We start from the raw sequence: 12,502 nt of genomic DNA, 5'->3' as shown, positions 1-12,502 counted from the left end.
TTTCTCAATTTAACCGTAATCACATAAAGCAAGCAATAAGTACATTCAAACTATAAAATCAATTAATAAGGTATTATCATGCACTCGAAAACTGTAAAATCAAGCAATCAAGTGTTATCATGCATTCAAACTGTAAAAATCAATTAACATGATCAACAGTGAATAACTTCCGGTTCTTGCTCCATTAGTAATCTGTAATTAATTATGAAAATTTTCTAAATTACACAAAATGTTGTATTATTATTAATTAAACTTCAATTCCATAACAGATAATAAGGTGAATGATTCTTATTCAAATTTATGTCTGGAATGCTAAACTTGTTGATTACGCCTACTAGCGGTCCCTAGGTTTTCTAAATTTTTCTTCGGGGATTAAAACGCGCTTTAAGTATTTAGAAATATTCCAAAAACCTCAAAATCAGTGTTAGGACCCCTTTTTGGCCAATTTCAGAATTCTGACACGGCGGCTCCGCCGTGCTCCAACGACGGCACCACTGCCCGTGGCGGTGGTTTGCCTCGAGTCGGCTATTTTCGGCCGTTTTCGACTGAATTCGGTCGGTTTTGTATCAATTCCTATAAGAAAATACGTTAAGGGGCCTTAGTTGGCCCAAAAAAAATTAAAAAATCGAAATTCACCAGCGATGGGGTTCTCTCGTGTAGCGGCTTCGCCGACTCATCTTTGCGGTTGGGTGTTTTGCTTCGGTCAACCTGCAGAGAAGGAAATGTTGATTACAATGGTAGAAGAATTACGCATAATGGGAATCGGGAAGGGCCTCATCGGAGGCTTTTTTTTGTATTTTCCCGCGGCGGTGCCGTCGGGCTTTGCTTGTGGTTTCTGGCCAATCCGCTTGTCCTTTTACTCTGATTTTTCCATGGGAGTGTTTAAAATCAAATTTCGAGTAAAGAAAATTTTTTCTACCTCTTTTGGCGGTCGGAAGTGGCTCCGGCGTGGCGGTAGTCGGTGGGCAGCTTCCTTCCCGACGGCTGGCTCTTCTTCTCCGGCGGGGGTGTCTAGCAACCAGAGTTAGGGTTTGGTGTGAAGAGAGTTATTTATATCCGTCCCCTTTTAATCTGAACTGTCTATCGTGTTCGATCTGTACCGTCCGATCGTGATTAAGTAGGGAATGAATCTGTACCATCCATCGCGATTTGATCTGGACCGTCCTATTGCGTTTAAATAGGAAGTAGGTCTGAACCATTCATCCCGTTTAATCGTGGCCGTCCGATCGCGTCTGATGAGGGAACATATCTAAACCGTCTGTGCGCGCGGGCACGTGGATCGCCCACGTGGCATCGCGTCAGCGTGCCTTGCCACGCTGCGTCCTACGGTTCGTCGGGGCTGCTGACTAGGCATCCTACGTGGTACATTTTTCGTAAATTGTGTTTCGACCCTTAATTTCTGAATTTTTTTTCAAAAATATCCTCAGAACTTAAATTTTCACTTTTTTTTTTTCAAAATTATTTTCAATTTCATCTTTCTATTTAATTTTTTTTTCATTTTTACATTAATTAGTAATTTATAAAATTAAAAATTAAATTTTATACATAAAATAAAAAAATCAAAAATTATATTTATACACTAATTTTAAACACTTCAAAATTAATTAAGAATATTACAAGTGATCTAACTGACTCTATCAATATATGAATTTTTTTTATTGGATCTTTTATAAGCTGTATTTTGTTTGTATTGATTTGTTTTCCATGCTATCAATTTTAATTTTATTTGCTAGCGTAGAGAATATTCCTACTAATAGAAAAATCCAAACATATATAAATATTTTATATGTAATGAAATTGTCGAAATATCAGTGATCAATAATATGTACACAACAAAATTAATCAATTCGGCTACCATTACTTTTTAGCGATGGGAACTGTCACTACTTGTATGTATACATATGCTGATATTTTGAGAGGAAAAATACAATTGTTTACGTCTCAAATTATTATCAAAATAATTTAATTTCATTCACCCAATTCAGGATTTAGTTGTTTTTTTTTTTTTTCAATCAGCTTAAAAGGTCAAATTAATATGATTCTGTCCATTATAAGTATGTACTTAATGTTTGTTTAATAGAAATGTTTCAAAATCTAGGATTTTCTTATGGAAATTAATATTAATATTAATATTAAAAATAAAAAATGTAAATATAAATCTCAAGTGGTGTCATGAAAATAAACAAATATGAAATTTAATTAATCAAATGTAACAAAAATAAAAAGTAGAGAGTTTTAGAAATTTGAGAAAAGGAGATAATAAGTAATAGGGGTTGGTTTTGAGATGAGATGAATCTTCGAAATTAATGTGTTTTGGAGAGGGTTAACTTATAGAAATTAAAATTAATGTCTATTTTGGATAAGTTGAAAGATACATAATATAAGTTGATGGAACAATAACATTTTACAATATAATTTTATAGTTATACTTGCAAGCCCATCTCCATACACGATAAACACATTCGTCAACTTCGCCAACAACCTTCCCACTCACTAAGTGGTTTCCTTTTTTATTCGCCATAAAAATTAGGGAATCATATTTTTTTTTTAAAAAAAAAAAAAAAAGAACATTTCTGCAGATCTTTTTTCTGTTCCATTTGATATACTTTTCAGTTAGTTTTTATTTTTATAATATGTGTACGTATTGGTATTTGGCAGGAGAGACCGTATAAACATTAAAAGTATACATATACTAATGTACAAGAAATTTTTATATTCTACGTGAGTTGAAAATAAAGTTTAAAAATTATTTAATTTAATAAAATCAATAATTTAATTTATTAATATGTTAATAAAATTATTATAATCATGTTAATTCTAATAAATTATATCCTATTTGAACAAAATAAACATTCCATTAAATTAAATTTTTTTTAATCAAAACGCAATTTGATCTGAAATTTATTATCCCTCTAAAATAAAGAATATTTTAGAGAACAATATCTCACTTTCCAAATGAAAAGTACCAACCAAGTTGCATTAATGGTTTTTTATTTTTTCTTTTCTTTTTTTTTTTTTTTTTTTTTTAACCTTTTAAGTAGGAGATAAAAGTTGGATTGGCTTCTGGACTGGCCCAAACTGCGTATTGGAACTTAAAATACTTGTGGGTTTGTCAGTTTCCCATGCAGTCTGTCTCTACTCTTTATGTTTTAGTTTAGCTCCTTGGGTTTTGTGTGTGATTTGAATTTATATATTCTGGATTTCATATGAACACCATAAAAGTTACTTTTAACAAAAGCCCAAATAATAAACGAAAAAGAAAAATTGGATTATTAAATCTTTATTTTTGTTTTCTTGCTTGTTATCTAATTCCATTAAGAAAAATCCCCAATAAATTGATACAAAACTTGTATATATATATATATACTTGATTTTCTTTTTTAAAAAATAAAGTTTTTAAAGTTTGTCCAGAGGAATTCTATGTAAAGAAACAGCCTATAACCAGCTCAGAAATGCAATTTTGCAGCTAACCGGAGGGGAGATTTTTTTTTTTAAAAAAAAGAAACTAATTAATAATGAGTTCAGGAGTTGAATGGCATTCACCTAACCCACACGGCCACCTGATTGTTCGTTCACACATACATTAATTGCTTGTAATCCAGATTGTATATTAATTATATAAAATTAAATAAAAAGGTAGATATAAAGATAATACAATTACGTGTTAAAATATAAAAACAGGTTTAGTTAATTAAATTATAAGAGTCCTGGTATTACGCGGCGATATTCCAGCATGATTGGAAGTACAGGTTGTGCATGTGAGAGAGTAGGTGAATTTAGTTAGCCTTCATCATGTATCACTGAGTTTGTTTGCTAAACTCTAAAGACTTTTTGTTTCATATATGTATTTGACTCCAATGGCGGACGTCGGTGCGCCCGTTAAATAATTCAAAATCAAATACTTTGTTATTATTATTTAATTAAAAATCATTTTTAATTATATATATACCATATATATATGTATGTATGTAAGAGAAAGGGTGTCCGTTGAAGGAATTAACAAAAATCAATACAGAAGACAGACTACGAATTGACGAAGGACGAGAGCTTATAGATCGAGAATGGAATTTATGAAGAAAAGTTACCTTGCAGAAAGCAGGGCCTCGTCACCGAAGAGATCAGAAATCTGGCGATTAAGCAGAAGTCGGAAGCAGAGAAAGCTGGTGAGAAGCAGCTTGTTGAGAGCTGAAGCAGTTGCAGAAATTGAGAATGCCGGAGAACACGATGCTGGGGATGGAGTTGTGAGGATGAAGATTTTGGTAAAGAAGAAAGATCTGAAGCAAATGTTAGAGGCGATAAGAGCCAGTGATGATCATGATCATGATCATGGCAATTCTAACATTAACAATATTTCTCGTCCTCATAATCAACCTCCATTTCCGTCATCATCAGATTCTTTGTCGAGTGTTGAACAGCGATTGAATTTTCTGCGGAAGAAGCACCTTCTGAGAGCCAGAGGGATAAAGGAGACTGCACGAACACGGCGGTGTTCTTGGATTCCCGCTCTCCAGAGCATTCCCGAAGAGTTTTGATCATCTTTTTATTTTTGTTCAGTTTTGTTATTATTAATAATCTAATTTATCAGCATATTCCACTATATATATATGTCTAATTTTTCACTTACTACAGAAAAAAATATATATATATATTCTTTTTGTTCTAAATTACAAGATTGCCACTTACGTAGCAACCAAAAAAGGAAAGAAAAAAAAAAAGAAAAAAGAATGGCCAAATGCTCAAATTCCATCTTAAAAACAGGTTTAATGGAATTTCAAGCTCAACAATTGAGAATTAAATACTAACTAACTAACTTCTATATCTCCTAATTAATAATCATTTCGCTCTTGAAACTACCCACAAATGGCTGCGACCCTACTAGTTCACGGCCATTTCTGCAACTCCGACCCGAAAGTTTCTTCCAAGCAACTCCAGAGGCCAAAGGTGAATCAGAGCCCTCAACTTGTAACCAAACCAAGAATCTCAAAACCAGCTCGCTTCCGCAGAAACACACCGAGAACCTCAAAAACTTCAGTTAAACCCCAAAACCTCACGCTTACTCGTGCTCTCTCTGCTTTTGTTGAATCTAGGTCTATGGAAAACGCCCTCTATCTGTTTCAACAAATGAACTGCCCGGATAGCTACGTATGGAATGTTATGATCAGAGGGTTTACCAATAATGGGTTATTGCAGGAAGCTTTGGATTTCTATTATAGAATGGTGTTTGAAGGAGTTTGCACCGATAACTTTACGTACCCATTCGTCATCAAGGCATGTGCTGGTCTTTTGTCATTGGTGGAAGGAGAAAAGCTTCATGCAAAATTGTTTAAGCTTGGGTTGAATTTGGATGTTTACGTTTGCAATTCTCTGATTTCTATGTACATGAAACTTGGATGTGTTGAGGATGCACAGAAGGTGTTTGAAGAAATGCCATTGAGAGACTTGGTTTCTTGGAATTCTATGATAAGTGGGTATAAAATGCTTGGTGATGGTTCAGGTTCATTGATGTATTTTAGAGAAATGCTGGATTCTGGAATTAGACCCGATAAGTTCAGTTTGATCAGCTCTCTGGGCGCTTCTTCTCTTGAGTTTTCTCTGCAAAGTGGCAAGGAAATTCATGGCCAAGCGATTAGAAATGGGCTTGAAACGGACAACATGATTCAAACATCCCTTATTGATATGTATAGTAAATGTGGCAAAATGGGTTATGCGGAGAGGATATTCAATGGAATTTTGTCAAGAAATATTGTGGCCTGGAATGCTTTGATAGCTGGTTATTGTCTGAATGGCCATATCCTTGATGCATTTTCATGTTTGAAGAGCATGTTGGATGATGATAAAGAATTGAATCCTGATACTATCACTTTGATAAATTTCCTGCCTGCTTGTGCCCAGATTGGAGTTCTGTCAATGGGAAAAGCTGTTCATGGCTATGCCATTAGAAAAGGTTTTCTGCCTCATGTTGTCTTGGAAACTGCTTTAATTGACATGTATGGACAGTGTGGGGAGTTTAGCTTGGCCGAGAGTATATTTTTTAAAATGATGGAGAAGAACTTGGTATCATGGAATGCTATGGTTGCTGCTTATGTACAGAATGGTCAGAACAAGCAAGCCTTGGCATTGTTTGAAGACCTCTGGAATAAGCTTCTCAAACCAGATGCAACTACAATTGCTACCATTGTGCCAGCCTGTGCAGAGTTAGCCTCATTGAACGAGTGTATGCAAATTCATGCTTATGTGATTAAATTGGGATTTAATTTGAACACAATAATCTCAAACTCGATCGTCTACATGTATGCCAAGTGTGGGGATCTCCAAACTGCGGTAAAACTTTTTGATGACATATTGTTTAAAGATGTTATTTCCTGGAACACGATCATTATGGCTCATGCCATCCATGGGTTTGGAAGAATCTCTATCCAGTTATTTCTTGAGATGAGGGAAAAGGGTATTCAACCCAATGGGAGTACTTTTGTTTCCCTATTATTGTCTTGTAGCATTTCTGGTTTGGTCAATGAAGGATGGGCATACTTCAATTCAATGAAAAGAGATTATGGTATTGACCCAGGAATAGAACATTATGGTTGTATGCTCGATCTCCTTGGCCGTGTTGGCGATCTTGATGATGCCAAGAGTTTCATCGAAGAAATGCCTTTGGTCCCAACAGCAAGGATATGGGGTTCTTTACTAGCTGCAAGTAGGAACAATAACGACATAGTTGTTGCTGAACTTGCTGCAAAGCACATTCTGCAACTGGAACATAATAACACTGGATGTTATGTCTTGCTTTCGTGTATGTACGCTGAAGCTGGGAGGTGGGAAGATGTTGATCAGATCAAATCTCTCATGAAGAAGGAAGGACTAGTGAAAGGGATTGCCTGTAGCATGGTTGACACGGGCTGTAGAACTTACAAGTTCATCAATGAAGATAGATCATATTCTGAAACAAACATGATCTTCGATGTCTTAGATGTCATCTATAGGAATATAGATGAGGATGTTTATGCTCACATGTTATTGAGATTTAGACCAGAGGATGTGGTGAAAAAGAAATCAAATTTACCGGAGAATCACAGCGTGAGACTGGCAATTAGTTTTGGTCTGATTTCAACAACGTCAGGGAAGCATGTTGTTGTGAGAAAAAATACTAGAATATGCAAAGATTGCCACAGTGTTGCCAAGAAGATGTCAAGATTTACAGAAAGAGAGATAATAGTGGGGGATGGTAAGTTGTTTCACCACTTCAAAAATGGTTATTGTTCTTGTGGAGATTATTGGTGAATCTGGGTGATTTGGATTCAAATCAAAGAAGATAGAAACAAGCATGATTAGGAACCCTGCTCAATCCCAGTAAAGGAGAAGAAAATGAGGTAGAGACTGTATATAGCTATACGTACCACTTAAGAAGCCCTTTGCATATCTAATCGTGTGGGAAAAAACTAGTGAAAGAAAACCTTCAGCGGTTATGAATTACTTACACGCTGCTCTTGCAGCTTTGGTATTTCACTCATGTATAGATAGTATAAGATAAAACGTAAAAATATTTGAAACGAAAGTGACTTGATTAAGATAAAGATGTTCACTTTCTGAAGAATAGATTACCAATATTTTAAGGTGAAAAAAGAAGGTAGAAAAAATTCTGAAGGAACAACTTTCACTGAGGACTTTTTGAGTTTTAATAAAATTATACTTCAAGAAAAGTGAGACCGGTTTTAAAAATTATATATTACAAATGTTCTTGAGCACAAGCAACCACAGATATCTAAAAACAATATATAAGAATTTATCTTATAAAAGGATAGAACAATGACAAGTGGCTAATTAATTTTAGCTTCCGTATACAAATAAAACACAATTTGTTCATGAAAACAGCATGAATTTAATACCAATGCTTAGTAATCTTCAGAATACCCACTGCAATAAATAAGCTTCTATTTAAACTTTTAGAAAGAAAAATATATATATGTATATGTATATGTATATAACCAAATTTTTGTTTATCAGTTCTCGTAAAACCAATTAAATAGATCTTTCAATTAGGAAAAACAGTAAATACACAGTACAATGTACAGCACTACAGTTCAAGGGTTACAATGATATCAAAGACTAAATAAAAATCTTTAGTTATATTTTCAACCCAAAAAAAAAAAAAAGGTTTGTATTGTTTTAATCATTTACAAATTATATATAAGATGATGTTAAAAAAACCCTTAAAATGAGAAAAGAAAAGTATTATGTACAATATTCGAGATAACTTATCTACCGGTCAAACTTGAAATTCCAAAATTACCCTTGGTCAGTCAACCTTCTCATCATCATCACCACCATAATCCCGTTTATCCTCCTCTTCTTCGTCGGACTCGTTCCTCCTCCCCCTGACGCTGAAAACTTCCCTAACAGTTTTCGAGACAAAGTCGCCGAACCATCTGATACAACCACATTGACCACCGCGACTACCGCCGCAAAACTTCTGTTTGAAAATACCGAAAATTCCGGCACTTTCCACCTCCGGCAAACTCGACATGGGCTGCAGATAAGAAAGCGCCGCTTGCTTGACAAGCGGATTTTTTATAGGTATTTCGTGCCAGCTTGAGTTACTTGTGGGTGACAAGATCGCCGGCGGCGACGTCGGTAATAAATCTTTGAGGCTTGTGTAGCTAACGGTCTGTAGTGTTATCATCTCTAAATCAGAGATTTGAAATTGAGGAGAAGGAAAAGCATAGGAACGTCGGGAGGGAAAACTGGGGGAGTGGTGATGAGGATGAATCTGGTGGCGAAAAGCGAATGGAATTTGGTTGTAGCGATTTTCGATGATGGGTTTTAGGATTTCCATGGAAAACAGATTTGGTAATATAATAAACTCTGATTCACTTGTTTGGGCAAATCTCATTGAGGTTAGAAAGTGTTGGAGGGCGTTTAGGTTTGTGATTAATTCAATTTTTTAAAACAATTAAAAAAAAAAATTAAATATAGAAGAAGTCTACTTGTAAGCTGACACGTAAAAAACAATATAATGTCATTTTAGTTTAGTAATTAAGAAAAAGAACAAGTTAGTGAATATATCCATTTATCAGTAATCAAAATTCAGATAACATACTAATTTGTGAGAAGGGTGAAAATGCAGAGGAGAGAGCAACTAGCCTTTGTACGTCGACGTTTTATTCTGTTGGGATGGAAAGGAGAATCAGGAGCTGATTTCGGTCGTTAAAATTGAAGGACAAGTCACGCGCGAGTCAGAGAGTGCAGTTACGCTCCCAATAATAACATTCCCACTTATACGCACAGCTGTAAACAAAATGTATCCTTGCCAACTAGGATCCAAGTCAGCATCAAAATTATTGCCATTTTATTAATATTTTAATTTAAAAATATTTCCCCCAAAGTTGGTCAGACTTCCAGATTCTTGATTTATATTAAACTATGTTAATTATAATTATAATGTTTTTTTTTTTATATATATATAACATTGCATTGAAATAATGATGGTATTCAAATTTCATATCATTTTAAGTAAGATTTTCAATTTTTAATAAATGGCATTTTTATTTTCAATTATTTGTGGGATGATAGCTAACTTAGATATTTCTATTTCTTTATACTAAGAATAATATATTATATGTGTTGCATTATGTATGTATATTATTCTAAAGATTATATTATTATCGATATGCATTTCAAATCTGATCATTAAAATAAAAATTAAAAAAATAAACAAACCAGCTTATTTATATCCAACTCGTGAAATTACAAAATAGCACCCAAAATATTCTAATTAGGTTTTCAATTTTGCGTTGGAGATTCAGGCCCAAACCCTAAAAGGAAATATGGGCTCAATTTACAAGCTCAGAAGCTGCCTGTTTATTCTGTATCTTCTTCGTCGCTCTCGCACATCCTCCAACACACAGAAACTAGAAACAAAGTTGCGGATTTTGGGCGACATGGTAACTAACATTGCTTTTCTTTTTTACCTTGCTGAATTTTCTGGGTTATTTCTTAGCTTTCATTTACTATCTTGAAATTTCTCTTGGATTTTTCTTTTTCCTTCCCTCATTTGCTTCCCATCATGGAAGCATTTCTCCTTTTTCTCATGTCTTCACCCAAAAAGTATGATTTCGCTCCGAGGGTAGTGTTTTTTTGTTAGCCTATTTGATTTTCTCCGCTAAATTTTGTGTCAAAATTTATCCGTTGGTACCTTTTCAGCTCACTATTCATGATTGTATTTTACTTGAAATAGGCTTTTAATTGTTAGACTTACATAATTTATAATGAAGAGTAATTATCCATTCTTTTTTGGTAGATAAAATTGATTAGCAACTAATATTGGTCAATGATGACGGTTTTTTCTGGCTTGCTGCCAAATTATTCAGGTTCTTTTTCTACCTCTCTAAATTTCATTTTACTGTGTGACTAATGATTTATTGCAGTTGAAAATGCATTATTTGTTTCTAGGTTATATTTTATTTCCTACTTTGAATAGGTTTAAAGCTTCATGCCAGTCATCCTGGACTAATATTCCAGACTCAAAGATGTAATGGGATCAGATTTGGTAGGTGCAATCCAGTTCAGCTATTTTCGAAGAGGGTAATTGCCATTTTTTTGTATACATATTCCTTGCAGAAATGTTGTTATCTATTTGATGTGGAATTTACTCCATGGATTATCAAAACATGTTCATGTAGATTCCTCGTATGAGAACTCGACATCTACCATTAAAGCACTGGGGTGGTGACCGTGCTGTGCACGTTGGAAGTGATCATCACCAGTTGAGCTATGATGATGACCTATCTGAAGAAGAGCCCTTTTGGCTCACTCTGGTTAAAGAAGCCATCTGGTATTCAGGCTCACAGAATTTACCATATTCTCTTTGTTGTTTGTTAGTTTGTTTAGGTACCTGTGACACATTAATATCCATTTCATTTTAGCGGTGACAGAAAGTTTCTGGATTCATGACATGATTGGTGTTTCATTTTTGTCTTCTAGGGCCTTAAGATCTCTATTTGTGTTTCTAGCTGAGCAGCCTAACCAGCTGAAGTACATAGAGTGGCCAAGCTTCCAAAGCACGGTATGTATGCCTTATCAAAAGAGATATTTAAGGTTTTTTAGTACTGCAACATTTATTTAAGTCCTATCTTGATTGAATTTTTGTTGGTGACTTGGTTTGATATCAAGTCATCATGGAACAAAAACCACCAACTCAATGGTTGCCTGCTTTCCAAGGAAGTGTTTGTTCTTTCATTGGAAACCCACATGTTGTGGTATTGGCTGGGTCACTTAAGTAAAAAATAAAAGTCACCATAGGAAACACACACCTTATTTAAAATTAACTTGCAAGTTTGTTTGATCATGATGCTTGCAGAACTCAGTACTAGCATCAAAGAATCTGTATACCTCTTTTGTGCTTGTGCAGCTATGAAGAATGCAAGCCATATATAAACCATAAGGATATGTTGTTGTACCATGCTAATTGGTCCACGTTTGACTTTTATTTTTGAGCAGTAACTTAGTTTTCATTGATATGCAGCTCAAGACAGCTGTTCTCACACTCATTCTCGTAGCAATTTTCATTGTGGCACTATCATCAGTTGACTATGCTCTCAGCTATATGTTGGCTATTCTATTGAAGAGAGCACCATGAAAGTTGGAATTATATCTCAAAGACACTGTTTATGAATAGAAAGTTTCAACCTGAAGTTGCAGATATATGTAAATACGCCGATGATACATTGTAGCAGAACTTTTCTCTAATTCAGTGGACAGGGATACCTGCTCTGCAGTTTTGCTGCTGAAAGGAGAGAAAATGGATGAATTACTTTTGAAGTTGATTGATGGATAAACATTTCTGGTTCCATTTTCCACTATTTTGCAAACTTCTTAGGATTCATGGGCAGGATGATTGAATAGTTTTCCGCCTTTTTAGCCCAGAATCCACCATTCTATGGATTTTCAAATTGGTTCATGAAGGATTCTGGGTATAAAGCATTGTTAAGAATCATGAGTACTGAAATTCGAGTATTATTGTAAGGCAGTCTGTTATGTTGAGGATTCACCATTAGAGGAAAGAGAGAGTTTGTTATTTTGACCCGGAAGAGCATGTAGCTTAAATGATTAAATTTTTGTAGTTTATTTTGTCTTGATGATAAGAAATTAAGTATGCTACTTTGATAACAAAGAACATTTAGCTTAAAGTTTTCTTTAGTACAGTTGGATGATCAGAGTTTGAGTGATGTTTTTAATTTTGTTTTTAAATATGCCAATTTTATAACCAATGTTTTTTTTTTTGTGGAATATATAACCAATGTTAATTTTATGAGGCTTAAGCAATATTTTGTACTAAAGATTCTATACTAGTCACGAATAAATATATATATATATATATACATACATACATACATACATATATGTATATTTATTAACTTCAAATAAATCATTGTTATTATTATTTACAATCGTATTTTGTTTTCTATTTTTTTATTTATTATTACTTTTTTTTTTTTTTGCTAGATGA

At 34.2% G+C, this 12,502-nt stretch overlaps 2 protein-coding genes across 3 annotated transcripts; both read left to right on the top strand.

The window, feature by feature from the left end:
* Nucleotides 1-4,687: 4,687 nt before the first annotated feature.
* Nucleotides 4,688-7,498, top strand: LOC110819075 (Tetratricopeptide repeat (TPR)-like superfamily protein). Its single transcript, XM_022048157.2, has one exon. The coding sequence runs from the start codon at nt 4,861-4,863 to the stop codon at nt 7,276-7,278; it is 2,418 nt and encodes an 805-aa protein (XP_021903849.2). The 5' UTR covers nt 4,688-4,860; the 3' UTR covers nt 7,279-7,498.
* Nucleotides 7,499-9,785: 2,287 nt separating this feature from the next.
* Nucleotides 9,786-12,209, top strand: LOC110818973 (uncharacterized). Of its 2 annotated transcripts, none has more exons than XM_022048034.2 (6): nt 9,786-9,938; nt 10,295-10,364; nt 10,475-10,578; nt 10,677-10,828; nt 10,978-11,059; nt 11,519-12,209. In XM_022048034.2, exons 2-6 carry the CDS (start codon nt 10,325-10,327, stop codon nt 11,630-11,632), a joined length of 492 nt encoding a protein of 163 aa, XP_021903726.1. In that variant the 5' UTR covers nt 9,786-9,938; nt 10,295-10,324; the 3' UTR covers nt 11,633-12,209. The 2 variants fall into 2 exon arrangements, with proteins under 2 accessions (XP_021903726.1, XP_088077914.1); XM_088221788.1 differs by lacking the exon at nt 9,786-9,938 and adding an exon at nt 9,967-10,101.
* The last annotated feature ends 293 nt before the right edge of the window (nt 12,210-12,502 follow it).

This window comes from Carica papaya, chromosome 6 (assembly GCF_054855325.1).
Source record: "Carica papaya isolate Zhongbai chromosome 6, ASM5485532v1, whole genome shotgun sequence".
NCBI lineage: Eukaryota > Viridiplantae > Streptophyta > Magnoliopsida > Brassicales > Caricaceae > Carica > Carica papaya.
Note: the sequence above shows the minus strand (reverse complement) of the source record. Positions and strands in the feature narration are given on the sequence as shown.